Genomic DNA, 24,202 nt, shown 5'->3' on the forward strand with positions numbered 1-24,202 from the left:
ATCTAAGAAAATATCGTTTGGCAAAGTATTCTATACTTTTTTTTTTCTCTTATCGAAGGAAAGTTCACTTTTACCAATGATTTCATCGCTACTTCTCAACAGCGAGTCGTAACCGAATAAGAGTCATAAGTTTTGGGGTAATTTTAACTGAGTATTTGTCAAAAACAATATTTCCTGGAAACCACTCGATCTTTCAGTGATGTGGAACAAAAGGAGACGGAGAACAAAGGTAAACTGAATTGCTTCAATCTGTAATATTCCTTTCCTTTCATTGCAATAACACCAATTTCTATCAGACCAGACGACGTTCAAGTTAACGTTATTGTTATGCTCTTAAAGAGCTTGGATCGGCTCGTAAATTCGCTCAAAAGTAGATTTTGGTGAACGGGGTGACTTCGTCCCAGGCTCAATCGGGCATTTTTAAATCACTATAGCGGCTACTATTTAGGTTAATTTTGTGGCTCTGGTATTGCATAAAAGTTTGGCAGAAGTCCTGGACCTCATTTTGCATACAGTTACTTGATAACAGGAAACGATGGCGGAAACAAAAGTTCACCTTTGGGACTAATGCTTTGTTTTCGAAAGGTTTCGGTTAGACTGTAAACTTTCCAAAAGTTTCCTCATGAAAGGTTTACAGTTAGTAACGTTTACGCTATGTTCAAAGAGGAGCTGTTCTGTCTTCCTCTCACTTCGTTTTACCTCAAACTATCAGCTGATTCGGCTAAAATGATAAATGATAAATCACACTATTTTTATAAAACTGTCCCGTTTGGTTCGGTACGTGCGCTAACAATTACTTCACATCAGAAGCTTACTTATTCCATTTAAGCTCGATAATATAATATGGACTATAAAGGTTCGTTCAGGAATTGAAATGTCATCGAATCCTTAGATTCTGTACAGTTTGATGAATTAAATACTGCGCTTAGGGAGCGCAATAATTTCGTTGTTTACAACACGAATTGAAATTTCGCTTTACGTCCCCTGGATAGTGTTTCGCCCAGAACTGCTTTAAAGATGAAATTGTATTATTTTACCTTCTCGTTCTCCTTCTGTTTACCGACGTAACTTTTCGATGAAACCTGGAACCATTGTCGTGTTTTGATAAATCCAACGAGGTATTTGGAGTGTAACTGCTTACGACAGCCTAAATTTGCAGCCGCGTTTTATGGCGCGAAAATGAGTCGGACGTATTCTTGCCAATCAGATGCATTTTTGGGACAGGAGCGAGTGACACGCACGTTTTCGCATGCACGTTTATATTTTGTCAGCATGAACTGACTTGCAAGACAAAACAATAATAATAATTAAGATGATATTAATAATGAAACATTGCGTTACTGTCAAAAGTTTTTCCGTTTGCAAGGTCAAACTATGACCCACACGAAAGAGTATTTGCATGAAAATATAGAAGGTACAAATTAAAAATAACGGGCTTAAGGTAAGGCTATTTAAGACTTTCTTTATCTTTCAAATTTTTGTTGAAGTTCTACCAATAATTTCTTGGTTCTACATGACATCCTGATGCAGGACGTTAAATATTTTGCGCCGAAGAAACACTTACATCATAATTATGTCTTTGGTATGATGCAATATCTTATGAATTAGTAAAATATCTTGATTTGGTTCTAAAGGAGATTATCATAAAGCAGTTCGATGTATACTGATTGACTAATAGTTTACCTGCAATTATTTAATTGACAAAAATAACCTAAAATACCAAATACCTGACATCAATAATTAGCGACAGAGTCTTGTTGGTCAACACTAGTGGCGCTAATCGTGTGAGATTTTGTTTAGGGAATCGTGAGTTTTGATCGAAAGAGTTCGATTTTGCCTCACTATTTTATAGTTGTTATTATTAAATAACTGTTTAGAGTACCTTCTGTTTTGAATGTCGAGAACCGCGGACCAGATATGAGTTGGAAGTAAAGCTACTACATGCAGAACCATTCTTTAAAAATCGCGCATGTACCAGACAGAACAATGGAAAGATATTGTAAACAAGTAATGAAGAATATTGAAAGGATTTTTATGCCCTGTAAAGGACTGTTAACCCCTGTAAAATCTAATATCTGCTAAGAATAGCTTAACTTGTCACGTCTTTGGATAGTTATCCTGATTCTTGGCCTTCACTATTTTTCGTTTAACAGTAGAGGCAATGAAAGCACGAATATAGAAACTAAGATTTACACAAATATTTCAACTCGATGAGTTTGAACACTTATGATTTGACCATTAGTCGTTCGATAGCCAAATTCATACGTCGTAATCATAATTTTTTTCCTTTTTTAAAGGCGTATGCAATATAGCTGCAAAATTACTACAACTCGCTAATTTTATCATCTAGTTCATTAGTGCGCGCTTGATTGGGTGTGCAAACGGATCTTAACCTTTGAGCTTCCAAAATGAAACAGCTGGTACGTTTGTCAAACAGGAAATCAGAAAAGAAAATATCTGCCAAGACCTCACGTCTTAATCGTAAAAGGAAAGTTTGTCATGATTTCGACATCGTTCTTTTCTTTTCTTCTCTTACCAAGAATGTTTTCTGGTTATGTTGTTCCTCTTGTTGGCTGTTTTTTTCTTACTAGTATACAAGTACACAACCACGCTCCATTATACAGTTGAATTTGCTCGTCAGCCGTTTGTCATATACTTGTTCCACTTTCTGTTTGGCTTGTGTTTAAATTCCACCTCTGAACGTTTTAAACTGGTATACTTTCATCAAGTAGCTTATTAAATTTCACCAGAAAAGTAGTCAAAATTGTCTTTTGTCCAAACCTCAGAATTGCAGGCATATCCGTCATTTAAAACGCCTTTTGGCCAAAGCACAATTGTGATGCCCTCAATAAAGTTATTTTCGCTTATTTTCTTACATTTAAGGACAACGGAAAGAACATTTCCGTCAGTAAAGCCCACCTCTTTCCGAAACGCCCATCCTGTTTAAGTACCAAACGTGACTGATTTGTAGTAGTTTGTCGCGCATTTCCGGTGACCAAAGTTAAAAAAAAACCAAAACGAGGCTCTCAGTCAGCGTTCTTTTATTGTTGAGCGACGATTACATTTTATGTCACACAAAACAAAATTGATCCAAAAATTATTCGCTGAGCCCATTCAAAGCTTGTTTGGTTTTGAACAGCCATTAAGTTGTTACGAGGCGGAAAGGAATTCCTGCGTATTTCCGGAAATACTGGCTAAAAAAAGGACCTTTTCCGATCTCAGCAGTTTTTGTCACACCACGCACTCTTCTACGCCACGTTCTTGGTGACCTTCTGAGACACGGCATTTGAAAATCGCGATTGTTCGGTGGCTGATTGTTATGGAAATTCTTGCAAGTTCATGTTGACACGACTGGTAACTTGAAGCCGCTCACGAGGCGTGAGGTAGAAAATTGTTTGGAATAGCTTGGCGATTGACGTTATTTTCGACCAAATACCAAATACCAAAGCTTATCTTTGAGGCTTGGAAGATATGGACAACGAAATTGGCAACTGCGATAATTACTACTGCGAATTGTGCAGCTTGGATTTTACGACTATAAGGGTAAGTTCAAGCTTCTGTAAATTTTTTTGCAGGCATGACACGCTTTTTAGCTCAGCCCTTACATGTAGATACATAAGTTACATTCTTGAAAGCTCATATCATGAATGTCTGGAGGATTTAAGTTTTATGCTATTTTATTGTTTGCAAAGCTAGCACGCTACATCTCGACTAAATGCTTTCAGTGATGGAAACTGAGCAGGCATTGTATCGTTACAAACCTTGGAGTATTTTTTCGTCATGATCAGGATGAATATGTATTGTTCGTAATGTTTATTAGCTTTTCTAAACAGCACGGCTTCAGACATCAGCCCCAGCAATCAATCTTCAACTGATGAATTTATAATGAACGTTTCAGCAACCGATTCGAAAATTTTTGATTCCTACAATAAAAAGATCTAATGTCATGACAACATTATGTGGAGCACTCTTGTTTGGTTCGTGACCTCTAATGAGATCTTTGTGAATAATTTCTTTCAAAAATGGCACAGCTTAGTGTTAAGAAGTCACTAATGCAAATCTTTATTTAAAAAAATTTAGTAGTAAGTACATTATTCTTGAACTTCTGTTAATTTGTTAAACAAAAAGGTCAGTCTAGTTCAGTGAGCAACTGGTTCATGCATAAATCAATGTGATCTCTATTCTTCAAGGTTATTGAAATCTCCTGTGGATTTCAGGTGATTTCCTTACCACTGTTGATATGTATTCAACTTTGTTATTTTGCTATCCTGGTTTTGAGGAGTGTTTTCTAATAATGTTGTCCCTGCATAGATAGTTGTTTGATCATCCTTGAAAGAGTTGAGGTGTAGAAGGTTGAGATGAGAAATTGGCTGAACTGCCTGCCAAAATTGACATGGTTTTGAGTTTTATCTGCCCTTTAACAAATATAAAATTCCCAGTGGCTGAGATCACTTTCATGTCATTCAAATGTCTTGGTTATCTCTCAAGGGAGACACACAGGAAGCTAACTTGAAGAAAATCAATGGAAAAAATGTTAACTTCAAAACGAAAGATATTTAACCAGTGTTAAGAGAGGAGACAGGAATTTTTGGTCTACTGTATGAATTTTTATCAAGGTATCAAAAGCTTTACAAGTGTCTTATAGGGACAAGCTAGTCATTTCCATTTTGATTAGAATCAGTGCTCTTCAGCATGTGTAAAGTGAAATGATTACTCCTGTACTTGGTTGGAATTGATAATTTCTTGCTTCAAAATTCTAATCCATTAGTCAGATACTTGTACTCTTTTTATGTCATTCTGGTTCAACTGGTGATCATGGTATTTTTATTGATATTTTTTTGCTGGTATTAACTTACATCCCAAGGTCAGAGAGCGATGTTCTGATTCTTATGTCTGTGACAACAAGTGTCACGTGGCAAGCTATTTGGCTATTGTTTAAACTCACTAAATTGATAAGAAATGTGTTGAGTGGAAACACTCAAGATCTAAATGAATATATATGCCGATTTCTCAACTTAAGGCTCTACTTATCATTTTAGCAGCCTCACAGCCTTTTTTTCATCAAGCATCACAAATAAGACACCACCAACACAGGCTCTTAAATGAGGTCCTACATGTATTCAATTTCATTCTAGTATGCAGATGATTGATGACAGATTTTGTGAAAGCTTGCAGAAGTGACAGTTTGCTGGATAAGAACAACATTCTGTTGGTTTTCACTTTTGTCATTCATAGATGAAAATGATATATCCCATGTAGCAGTTGAAATATTTTCTAGATGTGCAACCTAAAAGGTAATTAACTCACTGTTAATGTTTTCCTGATAGGAGCTGGAGGAGCACACTTGGTCTATACTACACCATACAAACCTAAGCAAGGAAAAGGGAAGGTATATGGAACTGTACTTATTTAATGATTAATTACTTATTTATTTATTTATTTATTTGTAATAATTAGACAGGCTAGCCATGTTTAGCTATTATACTAGTTTAAATTGGGGCCTTTTTAAACAATAACAAGGCCAGACCACAGTAACAGGAGCTAAATTCCCTGCTTTTTGTCATAAACGTGTGGGTTCTTATCCTCCTCTAACCATTGCAGAGAAGATGCAGGGGATGTTACCTGTAGTTTAGGGTCTGAGAAGACTAGAATGTCTCCTTATTTGCTTTCCTTAATGTACTAGTTAGTCAGGATATCTTAACCTTTTCCTTTCCCCTGCTGTTAGTCACTATTATTTGATGATGAATTGGTTTGTATACTTTCCCTTGGGATTCAGTGTAGCAGTTTCTGTGAGGTGATGCATGAATAGATTGCCTGTCTTGAAGAGGAAATAATTTTACTGTGATGCATTAAGTAGACAGCAGAAAAAAAAGCCCCCCTTTCACAACAGCTTAGGTATCTGAACCACATGTCCTTATAAACACAAATAATTTTACAAACTGATAAAGAGGGTTTTTTTTAAGAAACTGTGGTGCTTTGCAGTTATTAAAAAGATTATTTTGGTTTTATCAATTGAGTTGATAATGTAAATTGGCCTCTGTAAAGAGTATCAAACCTGACATATGAGCATAAGTCAGAGCGACCAAAATTATAAAGTATCAAGAGTCTAGTTTATAAAAGTAGAGATAATTCATTTGGAAAATATGTAAATTTGTTGGAATACCTTATCCTGTCTTTGAAATAAGAGTGTTAAATTTGATAGTCTTGCTGCAGGACAAGTTAGTTTTGTTTACTTCTGGGTTGCAAACCTCTTTTTTTGTGACAAGCTCACTGGGACAAAGGGACTGAGATTATAAGCAATAGATCTGAAATAAATTTGTTGTCAAACTCTGACTCTTTTTGACAGTTTTCCTTGCCCTTACATTGTTACATGAAAGGAGTAATTCATTGGAAGGGAAAATGGTGGAGATTGTTACTGATCAATGTCTCAAAACTGATGTATTTGTCTCTAAATATTGTATTTTGATGGATAAATGTAGACTGCGCATGTACTCGTACATACAGGATAAAAGTATTGGTTCAAATATGCAGTTTAGTCCATATTTTTACATTCATAATGTTTACATGTTGGTAAGGATAGAAGCTAAGAAAGTAGGTCAGGTGAATTGTTGTTGTGGACACCTCAATAGTGCAGTAATTTAAATGCTATAGTTTTTACCACCCAAAAACTAAGACAAAATAAGGAACAGAGAAGAAAAAAAAAAGAAAAGAAAATGCAAAAACCAAATAGTAAAAAAAACTTAAAGGAAAAGACAAGTAGTCAAGTAGTCATGAAGGTAATTATGTTGAAACGTGAAAAAAAAAAGTTATGAGGCTAACCACAAACAAAAAATTGTTCTTCTGGTTTGTTTTTAATAATGAATGGCACTGAATTTAAAACTTGTACATAGGGACAACAAATTTTATTGCAAGGGTTGAATTTATCCTTCAACATCCATGTACGTAATTTTCAGGAGTTACCTTATGGAGATAAACATCTTGCTTGCTTATTTGAAAATGGATTTTATCCTCCTTTTTTGTAGTGATTGCAAGCATCCATGTAGCTTATGCAAACAAGAGTTTACAAGACTTTCGGAATTTACAAGTCACTTGCATGGCGACAGTCACCAGGAGAATATACACAAGTGGCGTAGAGATCACCAACAAGAATGGAGTCCAGATAAAAAACAATTAGCGAGTCCAGGTAAAGAAAAACTTCCGAGGTCTGAAAAACACAAACCGCAGATCCCAGAAAAGCAGAAACTGAAGAGACAACCTCAAGAAAAAGAAGAAGGAGAACTGTCTGATTGGGCTGCAGATGATTTCACAGGTGTGAAAAATTTTCAGAATTGCTCTAGTGATCAAGACGGGGAAACAATTATGGATGATTATCGTAGTGGTCATCAGCATCCATATGGAAGTTATCCCAGTCAGGATCCACAAAGAGCAATACCGAGTCTGCTGGACCCACATTTGCCTCCAGCTAGTCGTGCTGGGGATTATGGATTTCACTACCAGGAAGAAGAGATGAGAAGGGTTAGAGGGCCGATCTCACCGCGGCCTAATGATGTTCAGGACCATGCAAACGACAGCCGCCCAGTTTGGAATGGTTTTGACGATGAACGGGATTTCAGAGAGCCTTCATACGACCCTGGATATGCAAGAATGAACCATTCAAGGAACTATGATAGGCAAGATGAAAGTTATTATGGAACCAGAGAGGGAGACAGGGTGACGATCAGGGACGGTGGTAGGCAATATGCGAGTGAGCGGCAAAACGGAAGTTATTATAGAGGCAGAGAGGAAGAAAGGATGTTGTCAAGAGACGGTGGCAAACCATCTCCGAGTGACAGTTATTCAGATGGTTATGCTCCAGGCTCGAGACGAAGGGTGTTTGTTGGAAGTCAACCTGGTGATCTGAGGGACAGAATTAGTCGACGTGGGAATACTTCATCTCATGACGGACGTCAGAAGATAAGAAGTGTGGTTGGATCGAGTTTCACGACTTTCAGAGAGAATGACGAACGAAGCTATTCGAGACAAACTAGGAGAGACAGTCCCGGTAATCGAAGCCGAAGAGAAACTCCATCGTACAAACAGGAACCAGGAAGACGAAAGACATCACAAGACAACAAAGAGAAAGATATCAAAGAAGGGTCGCAGACAAAAACAAGTCCTTCTTCAGAGAGCCCTGGTGGGAAAAGTGGAAGAAAAGGTAAACCACGTAAACTCGCTAGAGCAGAAGAACAGAACAAAGATGACCGAATTATTAAGAATAGTGCTTCTAAAAACGTTGAGGTCAACTCTCAGTCACCAAAGGGTAAGGAATCAGAGGGAAAGAACAGCGATGGCAACAAAACAATGGATCGGGTGAAATATCAGACCCAATCTGGGGCTTCATCTCAGCAGGTTAATGGAAACAGGAATGGGAAATCAAAGATAGATTCCCAAGACTTAACTACCAAAAATCCCTCAGCGAGCAAAGGTTACGTGGATGTCAAAGAAAACAATACAGAAACAACCAAAACTTGGTCAACTTCATTAGCTAAAGGGGATACGCCATCTCCTGCTAAAGGAACTCGAGGTCTGTCTTCGCCACCTACCAAAAGAAAACCTTCTTCGTCAGGAAACAATGATGCCAGGCCATTGACTTCCAAAAGGGACTCCTCATCAGCCGCTGCCTCTTTGCCTGGCAACAAGTATGATACTTTGCTATCAGTCAAAGGGAATTCCCCTTCATCCGTTAAAGAGGGTTCTTCTCTTTTGACAAAAAATAGTCCAACTCTACCAGTTAAAGAGAGTTCCATCATGGCGGCCAAAGAGGACTCTTTCCTACAAAACAAAGGAGCCTTATCTTCATCTGCCAACCCACAATCATCTTTAGCAACCAGAGCGAAATTTTCACTGCCAACAAATACTTCCGCACCAACCCTTACGAAAGAAGAAATGATCGAAAAGGCGGTGGAAATGCCTGTTCCAAAAGCTTCAGACGAATCCCTGAAATGGATAAAAAATGGCAAGGAAGAAGAGACATGTCCTCATGAGAAGGTAACTTCGGTTACATTTCTTGATGAGCAAATGATTAAATCTCAGGATTCCAAGGAAGCAGGAAAGAAACGTGCATTTTCTTCGTCATCCATGAGAGGCGAAAAAGATCTTGGTTTGAATACAAAAGAACAGTCTCAGTCACTTTCATCTTTGAGCAAAAATAACGAGGGTTACTTGACTAATTGTACTGATGAGACAAGTAACTTATTGCCAGAGAACACAAAAGAAAAAACAGCCGATAACCAAGGAACGAACAGTTCGAAAGAAGGCGAACAAACGAATAAATCGTCAACAACTTCAACCGTCTGTTCCTTGCCATGGGAAAAGCGAGAAGAACAACTAAGAGCCTTGCTCGGTATAAAGAAAGAGCCAAAAGACTTGGAGGTAAAAGTTGTTAATAAGGAGGTTATTAACAAGTAGTTACATTATGGGCAGTTTAGTAGATGACCGGGACACGACACCAATTTTAAATGTCCACGTTGTTTGCCCCTCCCCCCCCCCCCCCCCCCCGCAAGTTGCACAACCTGGTTCCAATGATTCTTAGGATGATCGGGAAGCCCAGGTGGAATTGACACACTTCTTTTTCAAATTTTTGGGGAAAGAAAACGGTTTTATTGATAAGTCGAAAATAGAGAGGGGGTGATGTTGCGGACGTCACGGAAGGCTTAAGTAATTGACTCAGTACAAGGTCTTCCTGGGAGTGCTGCCACTGACCTGTTTGATTTGTGCGTATGACCGAACTGGTAAGAGGGATAGTGGCTGTTAACTTTATACCGTTTGATTGGATATGGTGTGTCGTCGAATTGCATTCCTATTTCATGTTTGGAAGCCATGTATGTTTTACTTATTTGATGTGCTAAACGTTAACCTATCGTGGACGATAAGATGGTGAATTGACTTTCTTCTTCACGATCAGGAGGACACCATTCCTTGTCCAGTGTCCAGGGTGGCATTGTCGGGTCAGAAAAATGTCTCCATCTCCACCAGCAGTGCACCCACGGTGAACAGCTCAACTTCTTTTCCAAGTAAACCCAACAGCTCTAGAGATGCCCCTGTTATCTCCCAGTTACCCTTCTCTCAGTCGCAGTGCAGTATTGTTCATATTGACGGAACACCATGTGGTGCAGTCGCTGAGAACAAGTACTTCACCGTTTGTTATCTTCATTTCATGTCTCATTCGTTGAAAATATTACTTATTAGTATATACCACAGAAGTGAAAAGTGCTTTTCGCGCGTGCTGATTGGCTAGTTCGGTAGTGAATAGCAAGTTCAATTCACCTCCGAGCAGCAGATGAGACAAAATTGCGCGTCTTGAGTATAATTTCTGATCAATTATCGGTATATTGAAAGAAATAAGCTAATTTTTTGATATCTGTGTGGTATATACTAAAACAATAATTCACCGCCACTTCGCTGAATAATTGTTAATTATAGCATGTGTGCAAATCGTGAATCAAGCAGCAACAGTGAAAGATAAAAGTTGACGTCTCCCCCCCCTGACTCCAGAATTCGTACTTAAAGTTGGCTTGTGAAAATCAAGTGTTTTCCTTTAAATTGAAGAGGGAGAAAAGTTTCTTAAATTCATCTTTTGCATCAGTGAGAGAGGTCTTGAAGGAAGCTCATCTCAATGAGTACGAGACCATTTTCCATGGCGTATCAGTTTTGAGGGAGAGGGAACAGTGACGAGTAAAATTGTAAATGTTTTTTTTAGGGGTGGGGGTTGTCATGGTGTGCCATAAACTTCAACAATCGGCAGTTTGTATTATGAATTCCAGTCAATTGGTCCATTTAACTTTTCCCAATTTGCATTCCAGGTACTGTCCATATCACCAAAGAGTGTTTAAAAGCGAAGAGGGAAATGCCAGGGGACAAAATCTTGGCACGTTGTTCAGGACGATTCGGGATGGTCGCAAAAATGGTGCGCAAATCTTTAGACCAATAACTCCCCCATGCGATCCGCCAGACCGTCTTGGTTTCGACGGAGGTAAGACGCGTCAAAAACAGGACAATCGAGGTGAGGGCGGCAGGAATGCTCTGGCACGATCTAAAGAAAACGATCTTAATTCAAAGGTGCCTAACGCCGAGTCCCGAGCCTCAAATGAGTCTGTTGGAACGATCGATCTCAACTCTACTGTACAAGGAGTGCCAAGGAACTTATTTCCATGTGAGTCGGCAAATGGAAGGAGTGGACCAAACATTGACTTAAGCGATAGAGTACCAACGAAGCCTCCGGGTATCACACTGGAAGCTGCAACAACGTCAGATACCGGTATCGATTTGAGTGGCACTGTGCCGAACCTTGAAGAGTTGCTGGCGCTTCATGGATCTTCGGCAGATGCAACTGATGGTCCAAAAATTGATCTTTACAAAACAGGGCTGAAGCATGGTCAGTTTTGGAACCAACAAGGATTGAAGGCTGATGCTAGGCCAACAGTCGATCGTAGTTTGACTGCACCTTCCCATGGTGCATTAGTACATTTGGGTGGCTCGTCCAGTGATGCTGATAATGTAGCTAATATTGACCTGAATGAGATCACAGCCCTACCGGGAAGTTCTCGGGTACCTCTGGATAGCGTGAGGCTTAGTGATATTGAGCACAGAAAGGCTCAAGCGTCCGAGAGCGACAGACTTGGACGTCCATCTGGTGCAAGTATGCTTCCGAACTCAAATGCCGACACGGAAATGATTGATTTGAACTTAAGCACCAAGCTTCTTGGGGTCCCTCATTCCGTCGTAAATCCTTTTGATACAAGACCAGTTAAAGAAATGTCCAAATCACCGTCCGAACTTTCCACCAAATCCTCCCCATTAGCCGCTCACATCCATTCTCCATCACCTCAAGGCTCAAACGTTTGTACGTCACCTTTGTCACACGGTCAGTCTCCATCTCCTACGATTTCGCTTCCAAATTATTCTCTTGATCTGTCCAGGTTTAATCTTCCTCCAGCAGTCCGTAAAGCTTTAGCTGATCGTTATAGTGGCAAGAAAGTGTCGAGTGCCGCCAGTGGCTCAACGGCTGAGTCTTCCGATGGTCGAAGATCTCATCCACTTTTCACATACTCAACCAGAACTGATGGTCAGTTTGATAACGGGAAAAAAGTATCTCCCTTACCTGCGAGACTTCGCAGTAGAGGACAAAGAAGTGTTAGTTTAGACTCGCCTTTGATGAGGAAAGAAAATTTGCACGGAGAGGGCTCTTCACGTTCTGTTCTTTTTGAACGAGGAAACTTCCATGATATGAATCGGTTTCTCAATTGGCCTTCAATCGAAGGACATGAAAAGAGTAGTTTGATTTCTTTAGGCCATAATTTAGGGGGCTTGCCCAAAAGGTCAGGTGTGATGTTACCCTCCGCGAATGTATCACCTCTAAGTACACAAGCTACTACTGCAAAAGAGGACACGCATGAACTTCATCGTCGAGGGCTTATTGATTTGAGCTCGACCTCATACTTTGGAGAAATACCGGCGACTTCTGTTAACCAAGTTAGATCGCCGGCAGCTACCAGATCTACTATTGATAATTCCCAATCACCTTCGAGACCTTCAATGCTTCAAGGTCGAGGACTGATCGATTTAAATAGCAGCATGGCGCTTGGCGGTAGGGAAGCGGCCAATCCAGAGACCCTTTCAGTTATGAAACGTAAGCGAGTAAATTCCACAGAAGGATCTGAATGTCCTTCGAGTTCACCATATGAACAGCTGATCAAAAGATTGAAACAGGAACAAGCGACTTCTATAGAGAACACTGCAGCTACCTATCGGCCAGGAATAAATGTTCAAGAACTACTGACTATCGAACGAGAAGAGCAAAATCAACTGCAGAATTTGCATGCGGTGCAGTCCAGATTAAAATCTGTTCGCGCGCAGATTCAGAAATTATGTACGGAACTGGATTCTCTGAGCGGCGAGGAACAAAGAATTACCCTCAAAATGGGAGAGCTACGTAATCAAAGACTGAGCGTTCTCGAAAATGCCTGTTATGAAAGACAAGTGCCAACGACAAGGATTGAAATAGTAACAAGAGAGGTTAGTGTATCTACTGCTGATGGTAAAAATTCATTCTCTTTTTCTTCTGGGTCTGGTAAAAGTGACACCTCGGACCTCAGTTATTCTGCAAGGCAAGATAAATGTCAGGACGATGTTTCAGTTGCCAAAGATAAGATTCATAGGGGACCTTCAAACAAGGACGCGGAGGAAGAAGTTTATATCAGCGGAAATACTTCCCGTGCCAAAGAAAAAGAATCCTTTCTAAAAGAAAGTAATTTTAGCGATGGTCCTGTTGGGACTGCAACTAATTTTGGTTCGAAAGGCGAAATACAGCGCCAAAAACTACCTCATGAAAAAGTTTTGGAGAAGCTTAACGCCGGAAAGTTAGCGGAATCATCAAAACAACTGATAAATTTTAGTGAAGGGGCGAATAATATCACTCCAGCGTCAGGAGCTCAAATAAATGAAAAGGCTGCGTGTAGGGAACCTGCCGAAAAGACCTCAGACATGCGTAAAAAAAGTGACACCAACAGTTTTGGTGCAGATTTTGGACTTGGTGCCGTCCGTACTTCAGGAAACCTTTGGAATGCACCTGTGCGTAATCCAAATGGAGCAAACAAAGATAAAGGAGCAAGAGAGGGTCTTATGAAGAAAATGAAACAAATGTATCATCCAGAGAAAGCGCCATTCAGGAAAAAGAGCTCTTCAGATGGTAGTATCTCCAAGAACTTAGAGGTGAATAGAAAGAAAATACAGTCAGTGCGAGAAAACATGGAGCGCTGGAAATCTCAAGAGGAAAGTGAAGGTTTGCGTGAATTAAATGATAATGAAACTCAAACACACACCAGCCCGTTCAGATCACACAGTGCAGAGAGTCATGATAATTCAAATGTAGTCGAGGGGAAATGTTTACCTCGTAAAATGCTAATCCTCGAAAAAAACGAGTCCAGAAAGACGACGAAAGAGCTGAAAAAATCAAGTTTCTTCCAATCCAGTAAAAAAAGCTTCAAGGAACTACAAAGAAACAAGGTGAACAAATCGCAACTGAGAGAGAAAGAGAAATCCAATAAAACTGACACTGTTCCCGTCAAACGACGTAAGGTGGAGGATACTTCGTGCAACAAATCCTCTGTCCTTCCATTAAAGGAGGAGACTGAATCCAAATTAAAGGGTCAAGTTGTGAGTGCCGCGGCTCACACGACCACAACTGACCTGGAAGGACCTGGATCCGAGGAAAGAGGCTACACGGAAGATGAAATTCCAACACGAGATGTGGTAAGTGCGTCATGTTAAATTGCGGACGTTGATTTTATAGTTCCTCTTTCCACCTAGAATTATGGGTGGATTCAGGGAGACCATTCTAAGAGCTTGAGTAATCTGCGATGGACCAGTGTTTGTTTCATTCAGGGCTAGACGCAGTATTAATTTTTCTTCATTCCACGGAACCAGGATGATCAATCATATGAAAGGAGTGCATTATTTACTTTTTTTTTTTTTTTTCAGGATAGCCAATTAGGGAATATGTCCAGCAAGAAATCCAGCCGTCCGAGCCATCTAAAAATTCCGTCCTCTTCTGTTGAGTCCCTCAAGAAGAGTTTGCTGAACACAAAAGGTTCGCATCTTCATTTGTCTTAAACTTTACACGTATAGATCTTGTTCTGACACTGTTTTTCTCGATCTTCAAGTACATCTACCTTGTTTTACTTATAAAATTCCATTAATGCTGAATACTTTCTCAGATGGGAGACCCCGTGGTGTGCTGGCGACAAAGTTTCCCGGCCACACAGGAGCTGTCTGCGGGTTAAGGGTGAGCTACCTTGATTTTTCTCATGAAATGGGCAGCTCGCAAACAGCACGGTTGCCTTGGTGGTGGATGATAAGAATGCTCTAGTATGGTGGATCGTTCAAACGCTGAGACAGTGCCCATCATATCTGCTACCAGTTTAATACTGGCAGGAAACATAAGAGAAATTTGGTTTGTTTACTCCTTATAGACACTTCGTACAAAATATGCCCTACGAGATTAATTTTGAAAGACTCTTGAATATATCGGTTGTTCTTGTGAAAAGTAATAACTTCTCACCAACTGAGCGCGTGGGCCGAACTGGGGAATAGTGGCCTGAGGTGGTGGCAGTACGGAACGAGTAAAGCAAGTCCGTACAAAAACGACCGAGGGCCAATATTCCATAGTGCTGCTCGAGCAAGCGATGTTTGTAATTATTTTATTTTATGGCACTCAGCGAGACTTAGTTTGCTCTCAGTGGCTTTCGAGAAAAAAAAATACACGGTGTATGACGGTTTTCGTGGAAACAGTACGTATGGCAAAATCGCGACCAAGTAAGAACAATCAAAAATCTCGGATTTACCTTAAGACTACCTTGCCATATACTAAATGTTCTTACTGAGTCGCGGGATTCAGTTATTACCACGAACGTCGGTTGTGAGCTCAGAATTGAGATTGTGTCTATTTTTTAGGTAAACAATGGTCATCTGTTTACTTGCTCCACCGATAAAACTACCAGATCATTCAACATTCAGGTGAGCTGGCCCTTCCCTTGTTTGATAGAAGGTTATTTCCTTAACTTGCTTATCAATGTAATCGTTACCATTCTAGTGGCACTATAGCTTTTTTTATTAAATTCCTTGTTTAACGCTTCAATTTTGTGACTTTAGACCGGGGAATGTGTCAAAAAGTACCAAGGACATCACCTAGCTGTTAACTGCATCGAGGTTTGTATAGATATGGCTGTTAAGTTTCTTTTATACATCATGCTTTTCCAATTGTCGCAGATAAATAAAGAACCTTAAAGAAATGAAGTTCAATCGCCAAAAAGTGGCGTGGATAACTTAGGAATACTTGTACCATTCATGATCGGTGAATTGGTCGGAGAGATAACCGTGCGTCCAAAATATAATACTTCGATGTTACATTATGGATTGAATAAGCTTTTGAAAGACTCCGTAGCATACAAAATGTCGCTGTTTTTGTATTCTTTCCCACTTTTCTAAGAACTGAAGAAAGACTTTCTTTGGGTAAATCGTAAGGTAGTTTTTTTCGGTATGTAACAAGCTCTGTACATTTTAGTGGTAACGATTGTTGTGGGTAGCTGGTGGTATGCCCTATTCCTATTCCGAGACGCCCGAAATACTACTTCATCACAAACTTCCTTTTTTTACAATAGGTTTCTACAGAAAAAGACAGATTATTTACCGGGTCCAATGACCAAACTGTCAGGAGCTACAACATAAAGGTAACAAACTATGTCTTTTATTACAATGGAACAAGCTGGATCACTAAGCGTTTTCTGTGAAGTAGTTGAACAAGAAGGTTATTAGTGCCCTAAATTGGGTTTGTCTCGAATAAATCGTGGACAGTATTGCATTTTCTTTATGTTTTGCGCCCCACCAACCTAACAGGGCTGAACGAGTCGAGGTAGACAACCATTCTCCCAACTTCTCAACTAAATGTTTTATTTAAAGGTTTTGTTATTTTATTGTCTAGAGTGGCAACTGCACCCATAAGTTTACATTTGATGGTCGTGTTATGTGTCTTCACACCGCTTTTGATCTTCTGTTTGTTGGACTCAGCACTGGTGTTGTGGCCTCCATCGATTTAATGGTAAGTCACAGAAATAAAACGAACCACACGCTAGACGTCCCATTTTGTTTTTGAAACGAATCCTCAACCAAATTTATTTCGATACATATGATAGCTGGTATGCAAAGTAACTTTAAAGCTTAATTTGCCGGATAACCAATAGAGAGCTCTTTGGACGACTAGTCCATAAACACCACCTTTCCTCCCCGGAAACTCTCCGTACAACTAAATCTGGTCACAGCACTGTCAGCTTTTCGCGATATTCGTATTCTCCGCGACTTTCTACCCAGTAAATTGGCAGCCACCTGCGAGTTACGGAGTCGTCGGCTTCTGGTGTTAAGTTTATCCCGAGGCCATCGTAGACGCTTTCGTGAGAAGGTTCGTCTGTGATTTTCGGAGAGTGCATTTCATTTTCTTCCATCTCCATGCGATCTTTGTGGAGTGGAACCCAATTGAGAAGGAACATGACGGCTGTTGCAATAATGGTTACAGCGCTAGTGACATAAAAAGAAACACTGTAGTCATTGGACAAGTCGAAAAGCCAACCAGCGATTGGTGGGCCGAGCGTTTTTGGAAACGCCATCATACAGTAAAGCAAACCGATGGCGTGCGCTACTCTTTGAGAGCCTGCGATATCCCGCGTGATCACCGGAACAAGCATCTCGTAGCATCCATCAAAAACACCAAAAGTGAACGCGTACACGCAAATCCAGACATATTTATTCGCCATGGTGACAAGGGAGGAAGAAATAGCTATGAGAAGGAGAGAGAGCTGGCAGACCTTAAGGCGGTTGAATCGCGGATGATCGCACGCAATGCCAAAGGCGATACTTCCCATAAGTCCTCCAAAGGCCATATAACCTGTTAGAAGAGAGGCTTTGGTCGTGTTGATGCCTTTGTCCTCTGTAAAGCGAACCTAAACAAAGAAGGAACAAATTCAGGTATTAAAGTAACGCTCTACAGTCGCGAAAACCAATTTGATTTAGTCATCGTCTTGATGTGATACATGAATACTGACCATGAATCACTGCAGATCTGTTCAATTTACACGGTCGCCTCAATTTTGTTCAGTAAACATAATTAGACTACAAAATAGAGGAGATTTTTTCCTTGGGAACAAATTAAATTTATGTTCAGTTGTTTTCTTTGGCAAAGAGACTTTTCTCCCTTACTGCCTCTCCACCCACGTAGTGTAAAGGAAAACCAGCAAACTGTCAGAGGAATTGATTCGTTCACCGCTATGGACATTCAAAGGAGAGGCAATACTTTGGTTCCTTCACGGCTCGAAAACGGAATAAGACCAGGCTATGATGAACCGTCAGCACTATTTAAGTACAAGACTCTTATTTTTTGCATATTTGCGAGCAGCCTTCAAGAGAAGTAGAAACAAACTTTCTCTCAGCGAGACTGAAACACAGGAAATTATCAAACAGAAATGAAACCTGAATGTTCTCAACTAACTGAAAGCAACTTCTTGGAACTGGAGGCTGTGGATAGTGAGGGAAGAAACAATTTATCTGTCTGCTTAACTTACCAAATGAACAAAAGGCACGAGGAACACAAGCATGAACACACAAAGCGAAGCAACCCAGATGACGTACGCTTTGTTCTTGAAAATGTTGCCGTTGTTTTCTCTTGTTCTGTCTCGTCGGGCCTTATGGCTCTCCACAGGTCGAAATATCAATCCGCTTAAAAACATTAAACTCTGAACGGCGGCAAGAATCCGAAATGTAACTGAAATCCCGTACTTTGATACAAGAAGTTGTATCACAGGCCCATATACCAGAGTGCCACAAGCGGCTCCCGCCAGAGCCATCCCAGATGCAAGGGCAAGACGCCTCCTGAAGTACTTTGTTAGTATCACGAGCGAGGGAAATAAGCCCAGACTTGCTCCCAGACCCCATATAATTCCGTAGCTTCCATACAGGGGTGTGAGCGTTGTTGCGAAGGAACTGGCAAGGAGGCCTGAAGCTGAGACGAAAGATCCAATGATGACAACCAATCGGCTTCCGAAACGTTCAGCGAGAGAGGTGCCCACAGCAGCGAACAGATACATCATACTGGACGCCAGCGAGGCAACCCAAGCTGTTGAGAAAGATGATAAGCTATTTACTCAATTGACAAACTTTTCCATCTAGAAAGATAATATTGTTCTCATGTTTTATTTTTTTACGTCGGGCTATGCTCATTAGGCCAGTTAAGTTTCAAAGCTGTGGACCATGAAGTGACACGATAGACCTGGATTAGCAATGTAGGCTTGGCAAAAAGACAACGACTAAAGAACAACAGAACGGACTTTGTGAATGTCGCGATGGAGACTTTTTAGTCAGGCCGTTTAAAAAAGCTGCTCGTTCTTATCAGCTATTAATCAGGCTTTTAAACGGACATTTAGTTCTTACTCTGATTGGTTATAGCCAACAGATTTTGAAGGGAAATCACAAGGAGTAAAACTCGGTTTAATCTAAAGCGACCTTTGACATAAACTGTCACGATTATTTGTAAACGGTTTCCAATATTCAAATGTGCTCTGTGCGTCAGATAGCGCAAATTCGAGATCTCTTAACCGGAAGCGTCTACTTAAACGAAAATAGAAAGGGGCTTTGACCTCACACTTTATAAAGTCATGTCTTGCGTTGTGCAGAAATTACTAGAAAATTATAAAACAGAGCATAAAAGGGAAGTTTAAAAACTCAAGGTAGAAAAAGTGACTCACGATTAAAATGAAAACCACAAAATGTTGTATTACGCACACATACTGCATTGATTCACATCTCGGTTTCCGGTTACCAGAGAATCGTTTTGAAAAATAAAGAAACAAAAATGACTAGACTGAGTTGTGGATATATATAGCCAACAGATTGTGAAGGGAAATCGCAAGGAATAAAACACGGTTTAATCTAAAGCGACCTTTTACATAAACTGTCACGATTGTGTTTAAACGATTTCCAATATTCAAGTGTACTCTGTGCGTCAGATGGCGCAAATTCGTGATCTCTTAACCGGAAGCTTCTGCTAATACGAAAATAGAAAGGAGCTTTGATCTCACACTTTATTAGGTCACGTCTTAAGTTGTGCAAAAATTACTCGAAAAATATATGACCGCCAGACCTTAAAGGGAAGGTTTAAAAAATTCAAGATAGAAAAAGTGACTTTCAATTAAAATTAAATGATGGTCAAAATAGAGAAGAAAACCACGAAATGTTGAATTGCGCACACATACCGCTTTGATTCACATCTCAGTTTCCGTTTACCGGAGAGTCGTTTTGAAAAATAAAGAAACAAAATGACTAGACTGAGTATTCAACAAAATCCGAACACTTTTAGTTTGGTTTAATGTGTTGGCAACTCTACCTGCTTCCCCTCTTTTTGTGGAATATTCGTTCAAAAGCGCCGAGTACACTACACCGGCTGCATTCTGCTGCCCTACTGTTAAGAAATTCACCATCCATGCTCCGAGACAAACGACCCATCCCCACCCTCCATCGGGCGGAGGTTTGTGATGTACTTGATTCACAGTAGCTGCTGGCTGATCGTCTTCCTCCGAAACTTCATCACACCTCTCTTTTGATGTCATGTCCGACATGGAATTCACATTTCTTCTCCTGAGGATAGGAAAAGTGCTCCTATGTCCGCCTGAAGCGCCCTTTTCGTTTCCCTAGCGTTGACCTTAGGGCCCAGTAGTAAGTTGAGCAGTAGTAATTTGGCTGTCACCTCTCAGCTGGAATCAGTTGAACAGAATCATGTAAACAGCTGAATAAACACACATGAGTAGATCAGTGATGAAGGCCCATTTCCAACCTTGATGCAACGCGGTGGGTTTTTTTTTTCTTTTTGAACCACCGCTTTCGTTTGAATAGTGCCTCTGATTGGTCAATTATTTTAACCTTGCCTCGTTGTCTGCGTTTTCTCCGATGAGTTTGGTGAGCTTCTCAGAATAATTCTGTTTAAAACAATACTATACGTTTTAATCCGGTATGGAATCAGAAGAATCCATTGATTCAGCAGATTCCGTGGCAGTAAATGCTTATTTAATTGAAGTTTGCCATCCTTGTTAAATACGACCATGGGTCAGTTGAAGTTTCCTGCCCGTGGATAGGAGCTTGCGCAAGAAAGAGTGGTTGAGGTTGCTTTCCATGCAAGCAGCAAATAAGAATCGTAACGCAAGCTCTCAGTGACGCTGACGTTCCTGCAATAAAGTAACTAAACGTCCGGCAGCCGGACACGGTCTTAAAATAACTAAACGTCCGGCAGTCCGATATTTTTCCATATTTGTCTTCGAAATCCAAAAAATATTTATACGAAAATGTTCTACCTTTATTTACAATCCTCAAGCGCTTCCAGGCAGCCAAAAATTTCGAACTTGATGTTTTTCGCCAGCCCAGTATACGGAGTACGAAGCCATCCAAGCACTTGACACTTAGAAAGTTTTCAATGACACGACCGGACACAGTCCTCAAATAACTCCATATTTCTCTTTGAAATATACCAATTTTGCTTGGAAAATATTCTACCTTTATTTAGAATCCTTAAGCGCCTCCAGAGAGTGAAAAAATTCGAACGTTATCCGTCTCACCGACCCTGTACATAGAGTAGAAAGGGATCCAAGCGTGACACATAGAAATTCTTCGGACACTATTGGACAAAATCCAAAATTCAAAATACTGAATAACTAAACTTCCGGCAATAAGATATTTTTCCATATTTCTCTTTAAAAAATACCAGTTTCTATTGGAAAATATTTTATTCTCATTTAGAATCCTCAAGCACTTCTAGAAAGTGAAAAAATTACAACGTTGTCCTTTCCACCGACCCTGTACGTAGAAATCTAAGCGTGACACTTGAAAAAAATCTTCTTCGGATTCTACCGGACAAAATTCAAAATACTGTAAGGAAACTGTAAAATGACGAAAGGCGAATGCATTTACCTGAAAACAATTGACTATATGTCTAAGATGGCTCTTGAGAAAGACGATTTTAGAAGGTTTTCAGTAATCTGAAAATTTCGTGTTATACGAAATTCCGTCGCGGCGCGCGTTGCATCAAGGATGAAAATCGGCCTTTAATTCCCCTATTTCATATTTGCGCTTTGAAATCGTGAAAATAAAACCCCTGCGAAACACAGTCTCACCAAAATCGCGAAATTGAGTACGAATGATTTATATTTTTATTGTTTATGATTAGGGTCTTCTATTTCATGAATGAAAGCCAATAACCGTTTGTTATTTGGCTACTCCGCTCCTTCATTTGCTATGCCGTCCTGTAACTGTAACTGACCCCTAGACGAATTTTCTGATCTATTCGACATCTAATGTATTTTTGGTGATGACCGCTGCCAAAGAAGAGACTACAGTATTTTCAAGGCAAAAGCATAAGCCTTGAATATCTATGGGCAGCGGTTACCGCCAAAAATAATACTATGTAGACGGTTTAAAGTAAAAAGAATTGGTGTAATCTGTATTGTCGGACGGTCGATACAATTTGAAGAGATGTAGCTATAATACAAATGGACAACTCTTCTTAAGTAGAATGTAATGGTTTAAAAATGAATGGCTTAGTCAGATCAGAATCAGGAACAATCGAGTCTCGTCTGAAATAGTTCAGCCTAAATTTACAATTCAATGCCGTTCACTTGGAACTGGACAACCCCAAACCTTTGGGCGGTAATGGCTGCCTGAACCCTTTGACTCCTATGAGTGACTAACATCTAATTTCTCCTTACACTATCATCCCTGAATCACACATCAAGGTCATGAGAAAAAAGGAAATGATCATCAAGCAAAGAAGCTCTTGATTAGTAAACAAATTCTCCTTTTCAGCACCTTAGGAAATGTAAGGAGAACAATATGGAGAATGTGCATACTGATGTTCGGGTGAAAAGGGTTAAATATCACCTATTCTTAAAAATTAAAGGGTTTGAATGATTTTTTGCTCTAATTATTTTTTTATTGCCAGAATAACATATGCCAAGAGCGCCTTCACTGTCACGAGCCCCGTGGAGTAAGCTGTCTTGCTACAGCCACTGAAGGACAACGAAAGCTTTTGTGCTCTGGTTCATTTGATTCAACTATTGCTATCAGAGATTGCAAGGTACATTTTAGGTGTTTAACTTATACTTTGAATGTTTGATTTATACTCATGGATGACTTTGACTGCCGTCTGGACTCAAATGTATTTGAGCAGGGCTTTGCTGTAAAGCACATTGAAAAGCAAACGAGGTCACTTTCCCCGTCCTAAATTCCTCGTTAACGACATATTTTTGTGCAACATCAACACGATATGAAATTCGATCATTGGTACTCACTACATCAACAGCTTCAAGAAGAGACTGCTTCACTGCTCCTCACGTAATCGCTAAACAAGCCCCGTTTGTAATGTTATGGTAATCAATCAGTCAATCAATCAATCAATCAGTCGATCAATCAATCAATCAATCAGTCAATCAATCAATCAGTCAATCAATCAATCAATCAAAAGACTCCGTTGGGCTCTTTCACACCTAAAATGTCTTCAGTGATTCTCCCTACTGTCTGTCATGCAATGCTTATGATGTTAGTTCTGGAAAATTGTTATTGGATCAACTTACAATCCCCTAGTTTAAATTTTTCTTCCTTCTCATCACTTGCCTGCTTGATATTGTACTGTTGTTGTAAGGAGAAATTCTGCCTCGGTCACTCATGGGATTCAAGGGCTAAGGGTCGTGAGAATAAGGGAAATGATCGCCAACTAAAAAAGCCTCTGATTGTTAAACAATGTACTCCTGTCAATTCTAAAGGAAATGTATGGAGAACAGTATGGGGAATATGCATATTGATCTCAGGGTATAAAGGTTAAAGAAGGTGTAGCGCGTAGCAGTTATGAACAGTGGTGGCCCTGTGGCCATCTAGAGAAAAAAAAGGCACGAAAAAGAACAAGCTTTTGTTTAGTTGTTTTGAGCAAAGGAATATCAGTCAAAGGAGTAGGTTATTTCCTTCAGTTTTGTTTTCGATACTTATTTAATAATGCAGAACTTCAAATTACTTGTGATAAGAACTGTCATTGTATTTCTGTTTTTCATAGACTGGTCTTCTCATTCGGACACTCTGTGATCATAGCATGACTGTTTTATGTATCCAGGTTTGTCATTTAGATTTTTGAATTGTCTCTCCTTTTTTACTGCTCTCAAAAACAAGTTCGGTGCCAGTTAAAACCTTCCGAGGAATTCGGTGTTTTTACTCTCATCCTTATCATATTTTACTGCAGAGCAGCACTCTTTGAGCAGTTTTTAACCATGAGTGGAAAGGATATTTTTCAAGGGAAGTCACTTCACAGCTTTCTCTTTGTATCCTGTTAGGTTGTGGAGAATATTTTGTACAGTGGATCTGCTGATATGAAAGTTCAGGCCCATAACTTGAATGTATGTCTATATTTTAATGATTATAATGGCTGATGGCAAGGATTTCAATTAAGGTTTCCATAAGCGGCTACCGATGATGTAATAGGCAGCTGTGCCCGTAAAAGGGGCAGTAAGATTTAACCCAAACACGAGCGTCTGCGCAGGCTTAACAGACGGCGGTAAGAGGTCTTCTAGGCAGCGGTAGACCGCTGTTCGGT

General features: G+C 39.9%; 2 protein-coding genes and 1 long non-coding RNA gene across 9 annotated transcripts in view; 1 reads left to right on the forward strand and 2 right to left on the reverse strand.

Moving 5' to 3' along the window:
* LOC113671501 (uncharacterized) overlaps nt 1–1,265 on the reverse strand; it is a 57,112-nt gene extending 55,847 nt beyond the window's left edge. For 4 of the 5 annotated variants that reach the window (XR_016182973.1, XR_016182977.1, XR_016182976.1 and 1 more), the window contains exon 1: nt 1,038–1,235. This is a non-coding gene — a long non-coding RNA (uncharacterized LOC113671501). Of the gene's footprint in view, nt 1–1,037 lie in introns of all 5 variants that reach the window. The other variant, XR_016182974.1, reaches the window with a different exon arrangement.
* LOC113671533 (uncharacterized) overlaps nt 1–24,202 on the forward strand; it is a 26,711-nt gene continuing 2,509 nt past the window's right edge. For 2 of the 3 annotated variants that reach the window (XM_027187754.2, XM_089194060.1), the window contains exons 1-14: nt 3,032–3,543; nt 5,328–5,389; nt 7,023–9,411; nt 9,944–10,167; nt 10,842–14,289; nt 14,518–14,626; nt 14,754–14,821; nt 15,490–15,552; nt 15,688–15,744; nt 16,197–16,265; nt 16,517–16,633; nt 22,565–22,699; nt 23,669–23,725; nt 23,943–24,005. In XM_027187754.2, the coding sequence (XP_027043555.2) occupies nt 3,472–3,543; nt 5,328–5,389; nt 7,023–9,411; nt 9,944–10,167; nt 10,842–14,289; nt 14,518–14,626; nt 14,754–14,821; nt 15,490–15,552; nt 15,688–15,744; nt 16,197–16,265; nt 16,517–16,633; nt 22,565–22,699; nt 23,669–23,725; nt 23,943–24,005 (6,933 nt within the window). In that variant the 5' untranslated portion in view covers nt 3,032–3,471. Of the gene's footprint in view, nt 230–3,031; nt 3,544–5,327; nt 5,390–7,022; nt 9,412–9,943; nt 10,168–10,841; nt 14,290–14,517; nt 14,627–14,753; nt 14,822–15,489; nt 15,553–15,687; nt 15,745–16,196; nt 16,266–16,516; nt 16,634–22,564; nt 22,700–23,668; nt 23,726–23,942; nt 24,006–24,202 lie in introns of those variants that run through there. The other variant, XM_089194059.1, reaches the window with a different exon arrangement.
* On the reverse strand, nt 16,469–21,271 carry LOC113671531 (monocarboxylate transporter 10). The gene is made up of 3 exons (XM_027187751.2): nt 19,964–21,271; nt 18,147–18,697; nt 16,469–17,528 (listed from the first exon to the last, which is right to left on the reverse strand). Exons 1-3 carry the CDS (start codon nt 20,193–20,195, stop codon nt 16,848–16,850), a joined length of 1,464 nt encoding a protein of 487 aa, XP_027043552.2. The 5' UTR covers nt 20,196–21,271; the 3' UTR covers nt 16,469–16,847.

Source organism: Pocillopora damicornis, chromosome 14 (genome assembly GCF_964200805.1).
Source record: "Pocillopora damicornis chromosome 14, jaPocDami1.2, whole genome shotgun sequence".
Lineage (NCBI taxonomy): Eukaryota > Metazoa > Cnidaria > Anthozoa > Scleractinia > Pocilloporidae > Pocillopora > Pocillopora damicornis.